We start from the raw sequence: 21,650 nt of genomic DNA on the forward strand, positions 1-21,650 counted from the left end.
CGCACAGACGATAGTTTGTTGTTCTATCGGCATTCACCCCGAGCTGAGTTGCATTTTCATGTGCCATCTCTAGCAGTGAGCGTCGCTCGACAGAAAAAAAACAAATAATTTGCATGTGCAATAAACCAAACGTAAATACACTTTGGAAAACTCAGATCCAGCTGGAAAATGGCTGCGGCCGGAAACAACGTCCGCTGCATCAACTACTACGACCTGTGCCGCATTTGCACGGACAGCAGCGACCACAAGACGAACATCTACTCGCCCGAGGGACGCGCCAAGAACCTAAGCCACAAGATCCTCGAGTGTCTCTCGCTGCAGGTTGTGATCCTAAGCCAATTACCAAATACATTTACCTATAAGACGTTCTTACCTTGCAGATCGATGAAAAGGATCGCCTGCCCAAGGTGGTCTGCGCCCAGTGCGAGCAGCAGGTGGAGCAGATCCACGGACTCCGCGCCACCTGCCGCAACTCGCAGACCATGTTGAGCAACTGCCTCAATATCCGCCCGGCGCCGAGCAGCGACAAGCTCTACATCCGGGATGCGGTGGACGAGTCGGGGAAGAGTCTCAGCGTGGCGCAAGCAGCGCCAGTACCTTCCGGAGGAGCACAGCAGTCCGGCAATCTATTGAACAGCATCATCCAGGCTGTGGGTATCCAGCCCCAGCAGCAGTACACCATCACAGTGGACAACGGGCTTCAGCAGCAGCAACACCAATCTACGCCTGAAGTGCCAATGAAAAGCGAGCGCCAGACGTGAGTGGTTAATTTCTTCACTTGAGCCTTTCTTTGAAACCATTCTCTGATTCTTTCCCTTAGAGCGTTGGAGGAGTTTATTCGCCTCAAGCCAGACATCAAGATAACGCCGCTGGGGAAAAAGGAGACCATTACCACTGTTAAGCCCCAGCAGCCACCCACTCTGCAGCCGCAATCGGTCCCTACCGTAAACACTCATCAGTTGCAGTTACAACCGCAGCTGGGAGAGCAACTGCAGCCTCTGTGGCAGCAGATTCAGCAATTGCAACTCCAGCAGCAGCTCCAACAGCTCACCAACCAACTGCAGGCTACCACTCAGTACTCCGCGGCCCAGGAAGATGCCGCCAATCCTGGCGACAGTAAAAAGCCCAAGTTGAACTTTGTGCTATCATCGCCGACGGCGCCACAATTTACCACCTCGCTGCCGCAGTTCGGGAGTAATCAACCTCAGATCCAGCTGCAGCTGATGCCCGGGGGAGGGACGGGGACGAGTACAACGGCAGCGCCTGCCCCGACACAGTTTAATGCCGCTGCCCTGCTCTCAAGTCTCGCGGCTCCGCAGTCTACTCCCAATATGCTCTCACCGAACAAGTGTTTCTTGCCCATTACGATTCGGGATGAAAATTCGGACCAGCAGATCGTGGCCCACATAGACACCAAAAATCTAGTCCTGCCCACAACATACCAGGTGCAAATGAAGCTACAGCCTCAGCTGGCCACCGCCGACGGCCAGCCCATCATGCAACTGACTCCCACCTCAATTCCGGCCACGTTGCAGCTGACACCGCAGACTCTGGGCAATCCGGGAACCAGTTTCCAGGGCCCAGCCACTGCCGTGACCCAAAATCAGTTTCTGGCGCCGCAGCCTCCTCAGACTTTTCAACAGCAACAACCGCTTACTCAACTGTCTAACACGGCCCAAGTAACCTCTCAGCAAATCATCAGATCTCCGCAGTCCAGCACCACAAATCCGCAGTTGGTGATAAGGAATGTGACCAACATCCAGACGACTCCCACAACGCCCACAAGCAGCAAAGAGGCGCCCGCCTTCAAAACGCCATCGCCAAGGCAGAAGCAAATGCCATCGCCGAAGAGCAAAACTCCGGTGGTCTCACCCTCAGGAGGAGGAAATATGCCAGCCACCAACGAGTTCAAGCGGTTTATGACACAGGCGAAGCAGCAACCGCAAGTAAAGCAGCATCAGAACCCAGCAGCAGCTGTAACTGCTCCCCAAACAGCTACCTCGGTCAATCAGGCTGCCATGCAGCGTCTCTCCTTGAACACAACGATCACCAAGGTAGCCAAGCAGCCTGTTTCGGTGCCAGCACCAGTTCCGGCTCCGGCTCCAGCTCCAACACCCACTCCCGCCAAGCTGCCCATGTTGAACAAGCAGAATATTACCATCAGTCGAATCTCAATGCAGACAGCGCCCAAGCCGCAAATGAAGCCTCCTACGACGGCGCCTGCTTTCTCTCCTGCCCCCCAGCCCATTCCTCTTCCGGTTCCTGCACTCAACCAAGCTCAGCCACCTCCGCTGGCGGCGCAGCACAAGAAGATCGTGCGCAAGCCACCCGAAAATCAAGAGTCCGCGGCCCAGAAAGCGAAACCAGCAGCGCGGCCACCGCAACAGATTCTTCCTCTGCCAAATCAGGAGGGTGAGAATGCGTCGTCCAATGCTAACGAAGCGTTTTTGCCGCCACCCACTGCAGCCCTAATTTGTCCCACCTGCAAGCGCGAGTTTAAGAAGAAGGAGCACCTTACCCAGCACGTTAAGCTGCACGCGGGTCTGCGACCCTTCAAATGCTCGGAAGAGGGTTGCGACAAGACCTTCAGCCGCAAAGAGCACCTGTCCCGCCACTTGATCTCCCACTCTGGCCAAAAGATGTACACTTGCGAGGTCTGCAAGAAACCCTTCTCGCGGAAGGACAACCTCAACAAGCACAAGAGGTAAGTTAATTATATCTTTAAACTCGATAAAGAGGTCTCTTGCTCTTGTTTTCGTTGTATCCCTTAAACCTTTCTAAACAACATCAAATATTTATCTCAACAGGATTCACACGCAGCCGGCCAACGAAACGCTTTACTCATGCGATGTTTGTAACAAGAATTTCGCCACCAAGCTGCACTACGAGAAGCATAGGGAAATGCACAAGAAAACGCGACCGGAGAATGCGACTCCAGTAGCAACTGCTCATCCTGCGGCAACTTCTGCGCCTTCTCAAGTGCGTAGCAATGGTCAGGTTCCCAATAAGGTGAGTGGGTAACGTGCCTTAGGCTTTCAATTACTAACTATCCCCCAATTTTTTCCCCAAAGGGTGTTTATGAAATTAAACAGCGCGCTACTCAGCAGCAACAGCAGCAGCAGCAAACGCAAACACAGGCGCAGCCGGCACAGATCATGCATGTGGTGACCACGCAGGACCTGGCCGGAAACACAATAACGATCACCCAAGCACCCGACTCCAATATGCCCACATCTCTGGCTAACTTCGTGCAGCTGGGCTTTTCCCAGTTCCAGAATCCGAGCGCACCAGCAGCCAAGTAATTAGTCTGTAAGCTCGAGAAGTAGGCTCGCTGCTTTACTCCACCTTACCTCATGTCCTAGTCCGCGGTCCATTCCACCTCCTGGTCGCCAGTTCCTTATTGCTTTTAGTTTGCGTATAGTTTACCTTTTACTTATTTGTGCAATATTATTTATACAACAAATTAGAAACGTGTTTTTACGCTTCACTCATTTTCTTAATTTATTTTATTTTACTTCTGTGTTATTCTATATTTATTCAGTGACTCGCAGCAATTTTAATAGAATAGACCCTAAGTGTGTGTGTGTAAATTTTCCTACTATAAGGTATTGTAAATATCTGTGTATCTATATATATGTACAAGCTGAAACAAATTAATGGTAAAATACCTTTTTTGGGTGAAAAGAATGATTCCATTGCAAAAATAAATATAATGTATAATTTATGGCAAAAAGTGTAGTGTGTATTTCGTTTGGTATAGCATTGGAGCCTTCAATTTTGTGGCGCTATGAAGCAGAAGGCAGGCAGGCTGGCCCCAATGTTTACGTGATTATTTTTGGTAAGACTCGCCCCGCTGAAAGTATGAACATCAGATGGTTAATCCAATTGCTGGCCAGAATTCTGAAAGATTTTCGAAAGAGCTCGTAATTTTAACTCTATCATGCGAACGAACGAAAAACAAATGTAAGCACGTTTCCCGTCGGTTTCCAAATCCAAATTTGTTAGCAATAAAGAAAACCAATTGCGATGAATTTTTTTGTTTACGCATTTAATTGAGGAAAATGCACTTGTCAAGGCGATTTTTAATACTTGGCATGGTATGTGTGGGTATTACATGGAAAGCTTACAATTACGTTCAAATTCTAAATGGAAGACTTCAGCAAGCACAGAAATTTAACGTGTATAATACAAACATATCTAACAGTTAACAAATACTATCAACTACAAACGAAAAATCAAACAGCAACTGCGATAAATGGCAAAAAGCAGAAGCAGTGTTCTAGTTACGTCACAGGATAGTTCCTCAAGAACCCAGGTGAGTGATATGGTGACTGACACACAAATAGGTGACAGGAATATTTTCGGTGAAAGTTTGAATTTTAATCTAAAACAAGCGATATCAGTAAGGAAAACGTTTACAATCACTAGGCGGAAGAAAAGCAACAATTATAATATTAATAAATTTTTTTAAGATCAGTAAATTCGTTTAAAAACAAATTCAACTGATCATATATTTTTAAGCTGTATGCCAAACAAAATAAATATGGTCTTAATACTGTTTAAAAGCCAAACCCATTTTCAGAGGAAATGCTAATCAAAGCATGGACTGGTGTGTGGTCTTAGTATAACAAAGTGTAACGCATTAACAAACGAAGAAAGAGTGAAAGCAGGTCGCTACTACAGCAACATAATGTAGGTGGGGTGCGATATCCAACAATCGAATTAGAACTACAGGTGAGGGGAGTTAAGGTGGTGCAGTATTAGAACTAAAGGTGCCCCTCCACCGAACTTTAACCGAAGCGATCGAAAAATGCAATAAATAGGTGAGAATGGAGCGACTACCTTGGGGATCTCAGGGATCTCCGGGATCTTAGGGAGCTTTTTGAGGGGGTTTTCTCCCTATCAGTTGTAGGCCAGGGCAAACTGATTGACCTTCTGCACATCGCCCCACACCTGCACCGCCTGGATGTCGGATATGGAAAATAGGGTCTCGTACTCGGTTATGAAATTGTGGCCCGCATCCCTGCCCTGGTACACCCGCATCATGGAATTCGCGTAGTCGAAGGCAAACTCAAGACAAAACGAGGACTCTGTGGATGAAAGTTGGAGTGCCTCGTCAATCTCGTTCATTATGCGGGCAAAGCTCTGTGTCATATTGGGGTTCTTATCGCTAGCGCCTGTACCGTCAAAGATGTTCAGATACTTCTCCTGGTGCAGGCTGCTCCACTCGCCGTTCCGTTTGTAGTTCTCGATGATCGTTTGCGTGGGTATCACCACCTTGAAGTGATACGTGATGTTATCCGTGCAATCCGGACTGTTGACAAAGTTCACCGAGAATCTGTGAGAACGGAAAAGCAATTACATTAAGTAAATCCATTGTTCATATCCCACCTAGGTGCTAATGACGTAGCTAAACTATCACTTCCAGACAACGACTTTGTACATTACCATCTTGATTTGAAGTAGGACTTATATGGTATAGTGTACAACAGAATTTTCTATTAAGATTCTATGAAGTTTACTCAAGACGCTAACCAACTTTGAGTAACTCGATAAGGAATCATTAATCAAGTTTGTAGCAAGCAGCTAATTAATATTCATATTTAATATTCATTCATCTTCAAAAAGTGTCAAACCAAAATTTAATCTGGTTAAAAAAAAAAGTTTTGTAAATGATTTTAAAACAAAAAAAAAGCAAAATTCCGCATCCGAAAATTAGTTAACCCTTGCAGCTATTACAAAAATAAAATACTTTACTAAAATATTTTAAAAACAATGATCGATATTACACTGCACTTTATATACTTATATGTATACATACAAATTATTGTAAAAATAAAAGATCTTTTCTAACAAATTAAATATGCCTGAAAAACTACAAAGCCCTTTAAATCTTTTAGGGAACACATATTTCCAATTTATTTTAAGTAGCTAAGCAGCTTTATAATTTATTACACTTTAGTGCTAATGACGTCGAATGTTTGAATGTTTGACCCGGCTGCTTAGTCATTATAATCGTTTCTATGGCACATGGCGGTTCGGCAAGTTTTTTTTGGGAGACCGGAGCTCCCAGACGAAGTGAGTAGACGTGAAAACGTGCCAAGCATTTAAGGAATGCATTTAGACTTTTTGACGTCAGCCCATTATATTTTTCATTGTAAAATGTGACTAAGTCACACATGTCTTGGAGTTTCTACTATACCAGTACCCTTATCTTAGTACAAGCACTACAAGTATCAAAAAAAAAAGACTTCTTATGACACATTTCAGAAGCTATCACTAGTACCTTATCGATCTAAAGAAGAGATAACAAGTCGAAGGTTTTCATTTATCAAATGTGTGTAGGTTGGCAATCAAGAACTCGGATTCCAGAGTGATGTAACGGATTCTGATTTATTGGGCTCATTTAACTATTCAAAAGCCGATTAACAAACTTCCCACTTACCAGCATTCATTATTAATGCTATGTTCTTCTTCTCGCTTTCATCTTAACCATTTGTTATGGCTTTTGTTGTTTTCTTCGTAGCCGGCATCTTAAGCGCGTGTCTGATTTAATTTAAGTCTGGTGATGTCATGGATGAATTGGTGGAATTGATACAGAAAAGTCAGACGACTACATGTGTATGGTGGAATATGGTAAATATTGCTTTATTGTCTGCTATCAACACCTTATCGCTTTAATAGATCATAAACTCATAATTGGCCTTTGGAATTTCTAAAAAAAAAAACTACAACTGGGAAACTAGCATAAATTATTAAAATTTCATAGCCCATTTGTATGTTTCATGTGTGCGCCATAAATCGTTCGCTAGCTAGTGAGAATTTTCTTCTAATCGGGTCACATACGTAAAACATTTTAGGGCACTAAAATTTCTGCACGCAAAGAGCCAATTTCTGTTCTTCAGTTGGCAGGAAGTAACTAATCGATTTTCTTAAAGTTCACAGGATATTTTGTAGAGACTTACTGCTGGGGATCCTGGAGCAGGGAGCCGCTAATGGAGAGCCTGGTGACTCGGTCTGAGGCATTAGCATTGGTGGGCAGAACGGCCAGGAACTTTACATCAGGCATTTTTAAACTGTTTTGATACTGTTCGCTTTTGTTGCTTGTTTATTTTTAGGCGGCGGGTATGAAATTGCAAATTATACCCGGTGTTAAGACCTCTGCTGTGGCCAGTTGCCAACGGTTACAATAACTTAAATAACCGGCGGAGTAGCAAGCACTTGGCCGACTTGGTCAATACTGTTGGGGCTTAACCGAAACGTGGCTATTTTAAGGGAACTCGAAGAGGATTTAAGCCCAATACGTCACGGGTAAAGTACGTCCGAGCACATATTTGTTCAGGTTTTTTGATTAAAAACACGGTACGCAGTTCTGTCCGCTTTCGCGCGTGATTGAAAACTGAGGAGGAACATTTCTGGGGAGCGAATCGCAGCTGAGTGATCCCCCACACCGTTAAATTCCGAAAATTCCGGACCCCAAAGAGTGTGTCTCTCTTAGGGCGCGGTGTGACCAGCCGCAGGATTTGAATTTGAAAACGTGGCGCTCCCGCCGATAAGCGAGTACTGTTATCGATGCCTAGCCAGCCAGTCGTCTATCGCTGGGCTCCCATCTCTACGGCCACCTAACGCTAACAATTCAGACAAACGAAATCAAAATCGCAGCCAGAAGAACCCAAGTTTAGTTAATTAAAGTCTGCTCCAGCACAGTTAAATTACAGCGCAATGAAGACGTGGTACATGGTGGTCGTGGTCTGCTTCCTGGCGGGATTGGCCCAAACGTCGCTGGCCCTGAAAGAAGAGGACTGCGAAGGTATGTGGTTGGCCACGTAAGTGGTTGAGATGTTCTCGAACAGATTTTCACCGGGCTCCACTCTTCGGTTCCACAGTGTGCGTCAAGACGGTGAGGCGGTTCGCGGACTCGCTGGACGATTCCACCAAGAAGGACTACAAACTGATCGAGACGGCGTTCAAGAAGTTCTGCAAGGCGCAAAAGAACAAGGAGCACAGATTCGTGAGTAGCCGGCAAACAAGTGCCGCCCCCCTCTTCTCGTTTTTGGGGAAAATTGATACACGTATGCGTTATTCCACGTAGTGCTACTACCTCGGAGGCCTGGAGGAATCCGCCACGGGCATTCTGAACGAGTTGAGCAAACCCCTGAGCTGGTCCATGCCAGCTGAGAAGATTTGCGAGAAGCTGAAGAAGAAGGACGCGCAAATCTGCGATCTTCGCTATGGTAAATATAATGTCCGCAAGGAAGTGAGGAAAAGAACATAGGAACTTGTAACTAGAATACATTCTGAACGCTATCTATCGTTTCTAGAGAGAGCAAAACAGCTCAAATTGTAAATTCAAACTTAATTTTTCTTTAAATGCCTACAGTTATAATCCCATCGCTGATCAATGAATATTCCAATTCCTTTGAGTAAGCTTAATATGATTTTAACAATTTATTTTATTGTGCAATTGAAATGTTAGAAAGTATCTGATTTCATATGCTGTAGTTCAACAATGAATCTTAATATTTATTAACTATGAAAATATCAACTCTGAATGTATTTTCCAACGTATAAATGTAAACTTTGTGGCTAATTAATATGTAAAGTTGTAAAATGACTTATATATATTGATTATTGAATTGATTAGGAGTGTTGGACTCACTGGACTTTTGAACGTCAAAATCAGCACTATATTTTACTCTTGTCGATATGACAGAAAACTCAGCGAATTTAAAATCAAATAAAACCGTATTTTCTCTTTTTTACAAATAAAGATAAAAATCTCACTAGGCCTTTTTAAAATAAAAGTTCTTTATGCTCCCTGGTATAAACTATTACTTTTTTCCCATTTCCTGCCTGATACTCCTTAGCATTTAATCTAATCAACCATGTCTTTTGCAGAGAAACAAATCGATCTGAACAGCGTAGACCTGAAGAAGCTGAAGGTGCGCGACCTGAAAAAAATCCTCAACGACTGGGACGAGAGCTGTGACGGCTGTCTGGAGAAAGGCGACTTCATCAAGCGCATCGAGGAGCTGAAGCCCAAGTACTCGCATGGCGAGCTGTAGAGCTTGATCTGGAGTCACTCGTGTAGTTACATGGAACACGCCCACTTAGCTAAAACAACAACCACATGAAACGCCCCCTACACATCCATATTTTTAGTTAATTTACAATTTTGATAGACTTTGAGAGAATTGAATATAACTATATATACCTAAAGAAAAAACATATATTTTGAAATAAAAAACAACAAACACACAAGACCTCGTGCTCTCAAACGGTTGATAAATAAACAGTTTGTTTTTATTTTCCACGTGTTAATCTTTTTCGGTTCTTGATCTCCTCATTCACAATTACAAGTATTACGTACAAATTACAACATAAATTCACAAAATATCTGGATTAAAGTTTTATTTAAATGTTAAATACATAATTCCATTGCACTTACTGCCGCGGGCCGCGTAAATTCGATGTGAGCGAAGGGCTGGCTGGCCTCAACTAAATTACATTTATTAGTTAGACATTATCACTAAAAACGAACATAAGAAGCTAGGATGAAGGTGTGTGTGTGTGGGTGTGAGAGTCTGCTTCTAGAATGCATTTTTGATGAAAGTTGATTCTTGCGATCCTTAGCGGCGGTATGGCTGTTTGTTGTAGCGCCCGCGCTCGTTTTCGTCCGAAAGATTTGCGTACTCGCTATAAACCACGCACCAGCAATAGGTGAGAACAGCTGAAAGAACACCGGAGAACATGGGTTAAGTCAACTGCACCGAAAAGTAGGCTACAATTTCGATATTTACACCTAGATGGTATGTATTTTCAAAGCTATAAGGTAATATATTGTTAGTTGTAGAGTAAAATGGTATATTGTATTATTTTAATATTAAGTATAAAAATTAATGATCACCATCAATAGTCGAGTCAATCTAGCCAGTATGAACGTCGAATTCTTAGGTACTGTAAGAATTGAGATTTGGATGCAGAATCTAGTAAGAACTGGGCTAGCCCACAAATCGCTCAATTTCGATAGGGAATATTTCTTGGACGATTTACATATATATACTTGGTCAACATCTATGTACCGCCCAGAGAATTGCCAAAATCAAACAATAATTTCAGAACTGTTTAAGTAATTTAGTTTTAAATGCGAAATCTGATTAATGACATCAATGGTAGCTGGTAACTAAATCTACCGCCAGATGGCGCCAAATCTGTACAAATTGTTGCGACATTAGAATTATTTGCTTATTGTTTAACTATTTAATATTTTTAGCTCTCCTTTTTTTCTTTTTTGTACGCACTTTCATTTTCGATTGTGAGATCAACAGAAATTTCTTTCTCAAAATCTAGTTTTGAGTTTAGGAACTAAAATTCAAATCGAAACAAAACCATTTTTGCTGATTATATGGTAAAAAATGTAACTTTAATCATTTAAACTACAAAGTGAACATGACAATTAACACGGAACGTTAACCAAGCATTAGTATTCCAATTGTGCAACAGCTCATAAAGCTAGAATAATTTTACATAACCTTTCCGATTTCGCTTAATGATTGTCGTATAGTTTGGTTGTAAAAGCTAAACAATTGGTGGATTACCCCACCGCTTCCGAAACTTGGCAGTAGAACAAATGGCCACAGGCAGCCACTTTGCGCCTCATTTGCTTGCACCACACTGCAATCCCCTGCTTTTCCCGCCTAAAAACTCCTGCCTTGGGGCGCCGGCAATTTGTGGTTTCAGCGCACAGGCACTCAACGCATGATAAATGCGTCTATAAATTAAAAACGGCTCGCAATAACCGCCATCCGGTGCTAAAAACCGCACAGGGAGAGTTCGCATCGCCCCACCCCCCCATTTCCACCGCCCATGGCGGAGTGCACTTACCGCAACAAATTAGGCCGAAGATCAGCCAGAGGACGCCCGTCAGCACGTAGCCGTCGATGAAGAAGACGACGCCGGTGTAGATGACGGAGATTAGCAGTCCGATGGCAATCATAATGCCCAGCACCACCCAGGGTACCATCAGATAGTGGTTCCGCTACGAAAAACCCATCCCATTATTGTCTGCCTTTTATAGAAATAGATCGACATACCTTTAGAACACCCACAATCATGAGCAGTGATATCAAAATCGTCATGCACAAATTGATGACGAGTATTATCTTCACGATGTCATTGGGGATAAAGTCAAAGATGATCGTCTTGAAGTGAACTCGTGTCGTAAAGATCACCACGATGGTAATAATCGACAGGACGATGGCCAGGATGCCCGATATGACGGACCCATTTCGCGTCGATTGGCACAGGCAGCAGGAGTTAAGTAGGGGCTTCGGCATTTTGGCAGCTTTGTTTTGGTCCTACTTACTGCAAATAAGGAATTAAATTAAATTTTAATCATCTATATTTGATTTTAAGAATTAAACGAGTATATTTTTGTCATTTTAAGTCCGTAAAGAACAATTAAATTCGGACATTTCTAGATCGTTATTTTTATTTTCTGAAATAAAAAATATATACCGTAGTAACTTTATCAATTTATGTTCCCTAGGGTCTAGACATTTTTTCTTTGAATTTTAACCTTATCAATTTATGTTCCCTAGGGTCTAGACATTTTTTCTTTGAATTTTAAATGTGGTTGTATTTAAATACATAAATATGTTAGTGTGTATATATTATTTCGGTTTCTTGACTTTAAAAAGAAACAGAAAAATAAACAAACTTTCTATAATTTACTATAATTTTTATAAAATTGCAAAAAAACTTTTAAAAAAACTTAAAACTTTTCTTTTCTATAACAAATATGTTTGAAATGGAATTTTTTTTAGTTTTGCTGTATTAATTTGTACGATTGTATGATATAGTCGTCGGATCCGTCCCGTTCAGATCTATATACTACCTGCAATAGGAAAAAAGATCTTTGGGAAAGCGCTGTCCAGAAAGCATTAATACTGCAAAATTAGTTGGCGTAGAAACGGACGGACAAGGCTATATTCATGTATGCATATGAATCAGGCGGTAATATTCATGGTATTTTAACTCTTCGCCTTGACCGCCATGGCAATTGCAAAACTAAAGACGTAAACAAGTCGAACAACCAGATCCCACCGTTTGACCAATTGTGACGTCAGGCAGACAAATAAAAATGTTTATAAACCAAATGTGCTTTAAAAATAGAAGGAACAAAGAAAACAATAGACGGAAAGCGTAAAATATGCGCAAGAAGGTAAGATTTATATTTAGCAAAGCTTTAAAATAAATCAACGAGTCGAATGAGTAATCAATCGTGTTTTATCTGCAGGGATGTGAGCTGGAAAAGGCAGTAGATGGTCGATTCGAGCGATCGGCGTCATTGCAGTTTCAGTATGGGAAAGTTGATATCATCCGCGCATGCGCATGCGCACACGATCGGCTAAAACACGTATCTGTATCTGTATCTGTATGCATCGCATCTATGGGTTGCACCCATCCGAAATAGCGCCACCGGGCATTGTCATTAAATTAATCAAACGCTTAACGTGCTTCGGTCCCGGCTGCGGATTGATGTGGCGCATGTTGGCACTTGCAAATGCCGCTGCAGCTGGTTTGCATCCACTGGATGCAGGCACTATTGTGTGTGTCCATGAGATATATCTCATGTATACATGTGGCTCGCGGCGGTCTTGATGAGATAATCACACGCCAAAATGTCTTGTCTTACATGGAAGCACTCTGCGTCGTTATTGAAAGACTAAGCGGGCTGCCTGGGAAATGCCTTTGGCACACAGCTAAAGTTTAGCCAACAGATACATATACTATTTCTGGGCAAAACCCATTTCCGCTCAGTTCACATTCATACCTCACATCTTACACCTCACGCAGAAAGACAGCTACAAACAGCGAAAACACGTGAAGAATCTGGCAGCAGAATTGCTACACAAATTGCGCAATTATCAGAGGCGTCGGCGAGGGGAGCGTGCCGTCCCAAAGCCCAAAGATCACATCGCATTCTACTCTGTAAGGCAGTTCAAACTTTATATAGTTTCGTCACCAGCTGGTTGGGCTGATAAATCGGACATATGGCGCATTAACATGCCGTTTTTCACGCGTTTCGCACGGGTTTTACTCAGGCGATCTGTTTATAAATGGAGATTCAATTGGCCACAGACCCCAGAAAGCATTTGCCTGGCTTCCATTGCTTTGCCATCTTGGATTACTTTCTGCAGACATAGACATGCGATATGTTTTGACCTGGTTAGGAGCACAAAGTAAAGGCACTCGAGACCTCGAAGAGCAACTAGGGTAAGAGGAGACTGCGTAATATGGGGGGAATGGGTTTGCGAACCCCATATAGAAGCGATCAGCTCTCTCAGCTGCCTAATGGCGTTAATATTCGCATGAACTCATCTAATGCTGACGTTCACTTCCGCCCGCCTCACACAAAATGGAACTACTACAATATATAGGCGTGATCCACACATTGTGGAGTCAAGTTCAAGCCACGGCGTGGGCGACTCTTTCCGAGGAATTTGTGCCGCCACTTGACGTAGGCTTGGAGCTGGAAAGTGCTCGAGACTTGACAAGTGCAACTGGACGCAGTTGTCATTGCACTCTGTAGGTTGGTGGAGTTTCTTTGCTTCTGAGTGTGACGGAGTGGGAGTACGAGTGGTCGGATGCGGCTAAATGTGAAAGGCAAAGTTTGTCAACAAACAAATGCGAGAGAACAGGGAAAGTACTTTCCCAAACCTGAATATTTTGGGAAAGATAATTCATGGAATATAAAAATGTTCAGTTGAATTTCCATAACTCAAAAACCTGCATCTGGCAACCTATAACTTTAGTTACACACATTTATTTATGATTAAGTTTGGCTAACCAAGTTTGCCCTTTGCTCAACTAACAAAATATAATTTAGTTAACGATTAAATATTTTTCAAACTGAATTTCCCAAACTGTTTGTATCACAAGAACAACCTTTAAAATTCATAATAAAACATGTTGCTAAATGGAAATTCAACTGAATTATATTTTATTTGTAGATAGAAGGTGGTTCTATAAATGTTGATTCTTAAAATAAAACAAGAAAGAAAGCAAACTTCGGCAAGCCGAAGTTCATATACCCTTGCAGCTATCGCAAGAATTAAATATTTTTGAAAACATTAAAATTATGATTTACTTGCGTATATGTTTAAAAACATTGAAGCTATGACGATTTGCAGCTTAATTATTTGATTGTTCTTTTATATATTTTTATTATTTGTATGGGAGCTATATGATATAGTCGTCCGATTTTGATGAAACTTAAACCATAATTCTGAAATATTTAACCATTGCTTTATGTCGAAGAACAAAACAAAAAATTAAAAAACAGCAAAGTTATAATTTTTTTCAATTATTTTTCCGATTGTTCCTATGGGAGCTATATGCTATAGTCGTCCGATTTTGATGAAATTTTAACCATAATTCTGAAATATTTAACCATTGCTTTATGTCGAAGAACAAAACAAAAAATTAAAAAACAGCAAAGTTATAATTTTTTTTCAATTATTTTTCCGATTGTTCCTATGGGAGCTATATGCTATAGTCGTCCGATTTTGATTAAATTTAAACCGTAAATCGGAAATATTTTACCATTACTAAATGCCGAAGAACTAAACAAAAAATTAAAAAACAGCAAAGTTATAATTTTTTTTCAATTATTTTTCCGATTGTTCCTATGGGAGCTATATGCTATAGTCGTCCGATCCGGCTCGTTCCGACTTATATACTACCTGCAATAGAAAGACAACTTTTGGGAAAGTTTCATGCAGATAGCTTTAAAACTGAGAGACTAGTTTGCATATAAACGGACGGACAGACGGACAGACGGACAGACGGACAGACGGACGGACAGACGGACATGGCTAGATCGACTCTACTAGTGATGCTGATCAAGAATATATATACTTTATAGGGTCGGAAACGTCTCCTTCACTGCGTTGCAAACTTCTGACTGAAATTATAATACCCTCTGCAAGGGTATAAACATGATTCCATTGTATCTCATAAGTGACTGTTATTTTTGAAATAAAAGGAAAAAGAATATACTTCAACAAAATTATTAACTTTGTCAGGGGCATGTATTTGTTAAATCTGAAGAATATAAGAACTTAAATATTAAAACAGATGCACACGAATCCATTGATATAAGTTTTTCTAAAATTGTCAAAATAATTATTCAACTGGGCTTACAGTTTACAAGAGTTCTGATGAGAATAATTTTTATTTATTTTCATTGTACATAAAACCAAAAAATAAATATTTAAAAAAATGTATTAGGGTAGTATGATTGAATTAAATTAAAATTTTTATTAAGAATTTATCACAAATCATTAATCAAGTGCTGACCCATTTGTCTGGGCCAGCGAAGTGAAAATATTGTCCACATAAATCATGTCGATTGCCATTGGCTTTATGCTCATGGAAAATTGGTTCAATCCACAAGCAAACTCTGGCAAACGGCAATTGTAATTTTCGTGTGCAATGAGCGCGTGTCCAGGTTTTGTGCCAGGTAACTACGATATTGTTTTCGGCATTTAACTGGCTTTGTAGGCCGCAAGCGGAGCCAAAGCCAATTATTCTCGGCTTTGCCGCTGTGTTGACTTTATCGCGATTCGAACTTTTGTGGCCGTGCTGAACCCGCTGAACCCCGCCAAACACCAAGTCATTCAACAATTAGTTTGCGCTTCAACGCGTAATTAAGTTTGACATTTTTCTGCGCTACTTTTTGCGCCAGGCCACAATTGATACCGAAGACACAAAGCGTTCTGTATCTGCGATGTGGCTGGAAATGGCTGGAAATTGCTCAATCTGCGACAGAAAGTGGGAGCTCGCTTGAGTGGCCGAGTCAGGTTTTTACTTTGTTTCTTTTTTGTTTCGGCCCATGCGAAACCGGTAGAAATCGTTCTACCAAATTTGACAAGTCCCAAAGCACGCGGCATTTTTGGTTTTTATATTATTTATCCGATCTCCCACTTGACTTTTGTCTTCGTTTTTTTGTCAAATTGCCTTTTCGCTGCGCAGCGGACTTTCAATCACTCGACTTGCCATAAAAATCAATTAAACCCGTTGCAGCTGCAAACTCAATTGCAGCCTTTGAAGTTTTATTTCGCCGACGTTCGAGATTTTGTAATTACTAGTGCTGCCCCTACGGATGCAAGATACAAACGTGCGCATCCACAAGATACTTTTCGATTCGACGCTCCACGCTCTGTTTCTGTCAAAGCTTTTCAGGGTCAGGGAGACAAAAGGGCGACATTGAACGCGTTCAAAAACTCAATTTTCGAGGATCTGGCAGATTTTGGGCTTTCGTTTTCCCAGCCCAGCGAAAGTCAACTCATAAAGAGATCGCCCATTAAAATGATTCATTTATAAGGCAGGCGAATAGAAAACGAAAAACACGAATTGCTTATAAATAGCTCGCAAGGTCGCGAGCATTCTCAGCAGGGAGAACTAGAAATCTAGAAATCTAGAGAATCAACAAAGCCAAAGAAAACCTCTCACAATCGTCAAAAAACAGTGACTGTCTGTGGTCAAAAGTGGGATTCCACCCCAAACGTTTTTTGGCACCTGTTGGCCAACATTTCGGCGCCACTGTTTCCTCTCAGTTAACGTAGGTGTGCGAACGCCTTCGTTTATTCGGCCAGAATGTGTTTTTGTGTGCCATGTTTTTCTTGGTCGCATATATGTACATATATTCTGGCGTTATCTGTAGCCTTGTAAATTGAGTAACCTTCACATTGTTCATTTGTCACTGCTTCCAAATAGATGCGCGTCACTGAACTCTGCCAAAAAATTGTTTTTAAACCGGGATCGTCTTCATTTCCCTTATTTATTACTTACCAAGAGGAGTGGCCACTTAAAATTCAATGCTCGATTCTTTCATTTGGGTTTGAATGTGATTTTTATGGTTCGCAACTGAGGCGAATAGCCAAAATATGGCTCAATTGAAACGTATGCCAGCCACATTACGTATACGCCACCGCCCCCGCACGGGACTCCAGTTTTCGATGGCCTACATATCCCTTACGTACCCGTACCCGTACCCCGCCACCTGTTCAACTTGAGATCTCGATCGCCCAAAAAAGTCGCAGACTTTCAATGTCAGATCGCAATTCTGACATCACCCGGTGCATCGCCTATATAGTCGTCTATATGGCTGCTTTGTTTTCATTTTGCCATCATTTCTCAGCCAATTGGGTCAGCGATCACAAAATGAAAACAAACAGTGGCATTATTTTCCAATATTCCATTAATATGCTGCGGTTTTTCAACTCTACCGCCTTTGCGGGCGCTCAGAAAAGTCGCAGTCTGGGGTTTCAGCGGCGATCATTTGAATATTGAAATTGCTGGCGGGCCAGCAGCGACAGCTAAATGAAATTGAATATATATATTTTGTATAAATAAGCACACACAACCGCAAGGCAGACGAGCAAGCGCGCCTCAAGTCAGCGACTGGGACTGGCTGTAGATAGGTCTCTGGCTACTGGGCACCACCTCCACCACCTCGGCGTCCCTTCCCCCCACCGCTAAACACTTCTGTCCAATCACTTATATGCATATCCACCACCGGGGGCCAGCTGCTCGCCTGTTATTTCAATTTCGAGGCGATCGTTTATCACTCGATTTGCATGCGACGGCGATCGATTGATCTCGCGTTGCGATCCCAACCCAATCGCCTGCCAACCGCCTGCATTTCTCCGCTGATAATGTCAGCCTCTTGGCACCCAGCCAAATTCACTTACACTTTCTTTTTCTTTTTTCCTGATTTTTCTTTTTCCTAACTCGCTGGCAGACTGCAGTGCGCAGACAGGGAAATCGATTTGATTTGGACTCGCCGCTATTAATTAGTGTTTGAGATGTTTTTGCTACCCAATGCGAATCGATTCGAGGCGATTTTAGTCCGACTTGCGCGCTTTGCGATTTATTTTGGAGCGATGTGAGTGCGGCGGGTTTCACGAAGCGACTGAAAACGCGGGCTGCTGCCGCCTAGAGAGTCGGCCAGCGATCGCGATTCCGCTCTCATCTGCGAGCGTTTGTTGACTTTTCCGCTCGTTCTGGCTGGCTGAAAAGTTCTCAAACTTAGGACGCTGTCTGTATTTAGCTAAGACAGCTTTTGTGTTACTGCCATGGAGCTTTCTCCGACAGCAGAAACCAGTTAGCCGCGATTGCTGTTCCGGCATGAAGTTATCAAACACTTGGTCAAACAATGCTGGGGCGATCGGTTACAGCGTTTTGCACTAGCCAAGTCAAGCAAATCACTGGACGTTCTCATTACCTGGGCATCCGCATCCCGACATCCGCGTCTCCCGGTTCGGAGCAGCCCGAGATCGAGATGCTGGCCTCAGATACCGCGGCACGCCATGACTCCATCTGCCTTTTTTGGCCATGGACCATCGTCTACTGCACTGAACTAAATGTCATCTGGAATAGGGCATCTTATTGTAAGTTACTTAAATAGGATTATTTAGATTTTCCGACATAATTCACAGCTCTGGCTCGAAATTCTTATATTTTTTAAATAATTTAATTTAACCAAAGTAATCTGGTGCTTCCAAATATCCAGCTTTGATATTACTAAAAAATACTCGAATTTATTTCTTGTAATAATACAAATAAAAACGGTTAAAATCCAATTTAAAAAATACGTTTACTTCCTTCCAAAATTTCAAGAGAGTAAATGTAACTTGTTTTTTGTTAAAAGTGACAAGGTCCGAAATCTCCAGTATTTTTAATAATATTCTTGATTATTTTTCAAGAAGCTAAAAATTAAGACAAATGTTTTATATACAACATTTCATTGAGTTTCACTTGATAATATTAAAACTGAATCTGATCTTCATAAAATAGATCTGATTGAAATTTATTCGTAACTAATGCCTATAATCGATTTTAGCATACATTTGAGAAGGAAAAGTACTTTGTTTTTCTCACTGTTTCTGCCGGCCGTTAGTGGCCAAGTTTTTGGCCATGCCATCTGTAAAAGGTAAACGCTAGCATTCGACTTATTGGCATCTAGGCGAGAGTTTTGTGGGCCAGTCCATGGCGTGCAGCTACTTTCATATTTATCAAATCATTCCAAGTAACCTTTGTTTATTTGCCATTTCCATCTGTCTCCTATTGTATGCAAATTTCTTCAGCAATCGGGTTAGCATTAAAGCGCTGGTTAAGGCAAGCTTAAATCAGGTCAGTGAAGCTGGATAGTTGTTCTCCAGCGACCTATTAATACTCAAGGAAGTCCGATTTAAGGTTTATATTAAACAATCTTTGACTATACTTATGGGGCTGCTCTGAGGTTATCCGACTATCAATCTTTGTATCTCTCTCTGCGGCTCCCATTGCTCTGATCATAGCTATAAATGGGTTTCATTAGTTTCAGTTAATATCGGCAACAATCGACATTCATTGCGTGCCATAATCTATACATATATTTTCGTCAAACACAATAATACATAATCGAGGCTGCTTCATCATTGTTTTTTTTTCTGGCGGCTGCATATTATGTTTTATTTGAAAATTTATATATATACATTACAGTAAATAATTTAGTCAGGTAGGTGGCGAAATAAAAGTACTTAATTAACGTACAGCAGCATTGCAAATGAAAGAGAACGAAAACCGGAACCGAATCGCAATTTAAATCGAAGTCCTTGGGTGGCACCTTAGTATTGCTATTGCTATGTCGCGTGCTGTACAGCCCGGTAATATCTATGCGTAGTTGTAGCGTTGAAATGTATACAATTCTCTTGTGTGTTGCTTCATGTACAATTTAACCACGTGATCGACTATCCTAGGTCCTGGGGCGAATCGGGGTCTTGGCTGACGAACGACTGACTATGTTCCTAACCTGCCTGGATTTGCATTCGGATACGGAGATCCCGGCAAAGCCAGTGGGTTTGAGTTCATTATTTGCTTGTGCCGGCGGCAGCGGCTTCCTCCTTTTTTTTCTGCTTCTCGCGCATAAGCTCGGCATCCCTGGGGATTATGCGATATATGTTAAGAGGGTTTCTCATTTGGGTATATATAGATGGGGATTTACCTGGCCTTTCGTTGCTCCACGGTGAGATTATCGGTGCGCTTTCCCTTGGAGGAGTCCGCCAACTTCTTCTGGTTCTTCTGGCGGGCCAGGTCGCGTTGGTTGCCGCCTGCAAGGTGGAGCGGTTGAGACTTTAATTAGTTAATACGTGTCACCTGGTTAGTGGCGCATGCCGACTGATCTACATAATCTATTGACCAGCCGCGCTGAGAGGTTAGAGGCGCTCACATGTCCTACGGCAGACTGCCCATCGATTTTACCCAATAGCTGAGAATAATCAGCACCTCTAACATATTCCCCAGTTCCCCAAGATTGGTTTGCAACTGCAGCCTATGCCATTTGCTTGTTATTCCGATGATAAGATACCATTTCACATATTTTATGCATGGCACACCACCAACAAAATGGCTCCATGATGCCCACACTTACGTGTCATTTTCAATGCTCTTTCTGCGATGTGGGCGGAAAATAACTTCGCTCTGGATCCAAATTTGTTAACAGATTTGTGAGATTCGCTGCTCTGGCGATGTAATTTTGCTGGTTGCGAAACGTAGAGTTTTGTGTGTTACAATAGAAATACAAAAAATCAACAACAATCAAATCAACACTAGAGGTGGAGAAACATTGATGGAAACATCGATGTTTTTTGGCGACCATCGATGTTTTTAGCGCATCACTAATTTACTATTTTGTGTGAATGGTATCAGGTGGCAGTCTTATCGTAATTTTTTCTCTAACTTATCGACAAGCAAGAAGCAGAGTATTCAAATATTGGTCTTATCGATGTTTGGCGGGAACCATCGGAGGTTATCCCCTAGCTATCGATAACTGCGGTGCAAATATTCAAAATTCGCTGTCTCGATGGGCAGCACTGGCGCGCTGAAAAATTGTTGGTGTTTTTGGTGTTTTTTATTTGGCATTCGTTTTTGCGTGCTTCTTTTTATACATTTTCTAATTCGGTATATCTTACAACAGATAACAGATAAAATATAATTAAATATTTAGTTTGAATAAAGATTTCTCTTCAACAATGGAGGAATTACAATGGAATATTACAATATATAAGTGGTTTTCGCAAATATGCATGGCTTCCTAATTGCATTTTCCATAAAAACTAAAAAGTTGGACTTCGGTTTTAGATAAAAATTTCCCTTGAGTTCCTTCTGTCAACACCGCTTGTGAATCTCTCGTCGAGATCTTCGAAAATAGACCTGCATGACATGTCGTCATACTCCTTTCTTAAGACCCACATTTCCAAGGTGCTCAGAAGTACAAACTTAGTGTGGGGACTCTGAACAGGAACAATCAAAATTAAAAAAATTACCAGGTTGAACTATTTTACCTCTGTTGGTTGATTTTTTGACCAAAGTCCGATGGCCGACAGATAAGTCTTAACAAGCATTCGCCACGACCAGAACATATGCGAGTCGCCAAGTTTTGGTATCGGTGGCACGATCACTTGAAACAATTTTGTGTCCGTGCTTACATCTCCAGAATCTCCCATAATCGTATAGCTTACTGACCTAAACAAATTTTGAAAAAACCCTAAAATGGATCTGAGAACCATAAAGACGGAAAAATCAATACGATCTAAGCACTG

The 21,650-nt window shown here is 41.9% G+C and overlaps 6 protein-coding genes across 8 annotated transcripts; 2 read left to right on the top strand and 4 right to left on the bottom strand.

Annotated features, from left to right (window-relative positions):
- Nucleotides 1-68: 68 nt before the first annotated feature.
- LOC108135100 (zinc finger protein 236) lies at nt 69-3,733 on the top strand. The gene is made up of 5 exons (XM_017255676.2): nt 69-321; nt 381-757; nt 821-2,704; nt 2,808-3,009; nt 3,072-3,733. The coding sequence occupies exons 1-5, from the start codon at nt 169-171 to the stop codon at nt 3,300-3,302; spliced, it is 2,847 nt and encodes a 948-aa protein (XP_017111165.1). The 5' UTR covers nt 69-168; the 3' UTR covers nt 3,303-3,733.
- LOC108135101 lies at nt 3,721-7,473 on the bottom strand. 3 transcript variants are annotated; one of them, XR_001773878.2, is made up of 3 exons: nt 6,966-7,473; nt 4,843-5,338; nt 3,721-3,853 (listed from the first exon to the last, which is right to left on the bottom strand). XR_001773878.2 is itself a non-coding variant. In XM_017255677.2 (3 exons), the coding sequence occupies exons 1-3, from the start codon at nt 7,067-7,069 to the stop codon at nt 4,903-4,905; spliced, it is 447 nt and encodes a 148-aa protein (XP_017111166.1). In that variant the 5' UTR covers nt 7,070-7,473; the 3' UTR covers nt 3,938-4,902. The 3 variants fall into 3 exon arrangements, 1 of the variants encoding a protein (XP_017111166.1); XR_001773879.2 differs by having other exon boundaries at nt 3,721-3,900; XM_017255677.2 differs by lacking the exon at nt 3,721-3,853 and having other exon boundaries at nt 3,938-5,090; nt 5,184-5,338.
- A 129-nt stretch (nt 7,474-7,602) lies between these two features.
- LOC108135103 (mesencephalic astrocyte-derived neurotrophic factor homolog) lies at nt 7,603-9,293 on the top strand. The gene is made up of 4 exons (XM_017255678.2): nt 7,603-7,810; nt 7,887-8,011; nt 8,093-8,234; nt 8,899-9,293. Exons 1-4 carry the CDS (start codon nt 7,723-7,725, stop codon nt 9,063-9,065), a joined length of 522 nt encoding a protein of 173 aa, XP_017111167.1. The 5' UTR covers nt 7,603-7,722; the 3' UTR covers nt 9,066-9,293.
- On the bottom strand, nt 9,282-17,989 carry LOC108135104. The gene is made up of 4 exons (XM_017255679.2): nt 17,760-17,989; nt 11,094-11,364; nt 10,885-11,038; nt 9,282-9,730 (listed from the first exon to the last, which is right to left on the bottom strand). The coding sequence occupies exons 2-4, from the start codon at nt 11,334-11,336 to the stop codon at nt 9,630-9,632; spliced, it is 498 nt and encodes a 165-aa protein (XP_017111168.1). The 5' UTR covers nt 11,337-11,364; nt 17,760-17,989; the 3' UTR covers nt 9,282-9,629.
- A 1,498-nt stretch (nt 17,990-19,487) lies between these two features.
- LOC108135043 (putative SERF-like protein) lies at nt 19,488-20,667 on the bottom strand. Its single transcript, XM_017255580.2, has 3 exons — nt 20,480-20,667; nt 20,054-20,159; nt 19,488-19,989 (listed from the first exon to the last, which is right to left on the bottom strand). The coding sequence occupies exons 1-3, from the start codon at nt 20,484-20,486 to the stop codon at nt 19,920-19,922; spliced, it is 183 nt and encodes a 60-aa protein (XP_017111069.1). The 5' UTR covers nt 20,487-20,667; the 3' UTR covers nt 19,488-19,919.
- A 270-nt stretch (nt 20,668-20,937) lies between these two features.
- On the bottom strand, nt 20,938-21,646 carry LOC108135060. Its single transcript, XM_017255603.2, has 2 exons — nt 21,393-21,646; nt 20,938-21,341 (listed from the first exon to the last, which is right to left on the bottom strand). The coding sequence occupies exons 1-2, from the start codon at nt 21,615-21,617 to the stop codon at nt 21,186-21,188; spliced, it is 381 nt and encodes a 126-aa protein (XP_017111092.1). The 5' UTR covers nt 21,618-21,646; the 3' UTR covers nt 20,938-21,185.
- Nucleotides 21,647-21,650: the final 4 nt, after the last annotated feature.

Source organism: Drosophila elegans, unplaced genomic scaffold, assembly GCF_018152505.1.
Source record: "Drosophila elegans isolate 14027-0461.03 unplaced genomic scaffold, ASM1815250v1 contig_476, whole genome shotgun sequence".
In the NCBI taxonomy this organism is placed as follows: domain Eukaryota; kingdom Metazoa; phylum Arthropoda; class Insecta; order Diptera; family Drosophilidae; genus Drosophila; species Drosophila elegans.

What these genes read in the sequence shown, in the direction of transcription:
- LOC108135100 (XM_017255676.2), top strand. Translation starts at nt 169, where the DNA reads ATGGCTGCGGCCGGAAACAACGTCCGCTGCATCAACTACTACGACCTG. An exon ending in ATGAAAAGCGAGCGCCAGAC is followed by an intron (nt 758 to 820) that starts GTGAGTGGTTAA and finishes TCTTTCCCTTAG; the next exon opens with AGCGTTGGAGGAGTTTATTC. An exon ending in AACCTCAACAAGCACAAGAG is followed by an intron (nt 2,705 to 2,807) that starts GTAAGTTAATTA and finishes TTATCTCAACAG; the next exon opens with GATTCACACGCAGCCGGCCA.
- LOC108135101 (XM_017255677.2), bottom strand. Translation starts at nt 7,069, where the DNA reads ATGCCTGATGTAAAGTTCCTGGCCGTTCTGCCCACCAATGCTAATGCC. An exon ending in CTGCTCCAGGATCCCCAGCA is followed by an intron (nt 5,339 to 6,965) that starts GTAAGTCTCTAC and finishes CCGTTCTCACAG; the next exon opens with ATTCTCGGTGAACTTTGTCA. An exon ending in GTATCTGAACATCTTTGACG is followed by an intron (nt 5,091 to 5,183) that starts GTACAGGCGCTA and finishes TTTCATCCACAG; the next exon opens with AGTCCTCGTTTTGTCTTGAG.
- LOC108135103 (XM_017255678.2), top strand. Translation starts at nt 7,723, where the DNA reads ATGAAGACGTGGTACATGGTGGTCGTGGTCTGCTTCCTGGCGGGATTG. An exon ending in AGAACAAGGAGCACAGATTC is followed by an intron (nt 8,012 to 8,092) that starts GTGAGTAGCCGG and finishes TATTCCACGTAG; the next exon opens with TGCTACTACCTCGGAGGCCT. An exon ending in AATCTGCGATCTTCGCTATG is followed by an intron (nt 8,235 to 8,898) that starts GTAAATATAATG and finishes TGTCTTTTGCAG; the next exon opens with AGAAACAAATCGATCTGAAC.
- LOC108135104 (XM_017255679.2), bottom strand. Translation starts at nt 11,336, where the DNA reads ATGCCGAAGCCCCTACTTAACTCCTGCTGCCTGTGCCAATCGACGCGA. An exon ending in TGATTGTGGGTGTTCTAAAG is followed by an intron (nt 11,039 to 11,093) that starts GTATGTCGATCT and finishes GGTTTTTCGTAG; the next exon opens with CGGAACCACTATCTGATGGT. An exon ending in CTTCGGCCTAATTTGTTGCG is followed by an intron (nt 9,731 to 10,884) that starts GTAAGTGCACTC and finishes GTGTTCTTTCAG; the next exon opens with CTGTTCTCACCTATTGCTGG.
- LOC108135043 (XM_017255580.2), bottom strand. An exon ending in GTGGAGCAACGAAAGGCCAG is followed by an intron (nt 19,990 to 20,053) that starts GTAAATCCCCAT and finishes CATAATCCCCAG; the next exon opens with GGATGCCGAGCTTATGCGCG.
- LOC108135060 (XM_017255603.2), bottom strand. Translation starts at nt 21,617, where the DNA reads ATGGTTCTCAGATCCATTTTAGGGTTTTTTCAAAATTTGTTTAGGTCA. An exon ending in CAAAAAATCAACCAACAGAG is followed by an intron (nt 21,342 to 21,392) that starts GTAAAATAGTTC and finishes GTTCCTGTTCAG; the next exon opens with AGTCCCCACACTAAGTTTGT.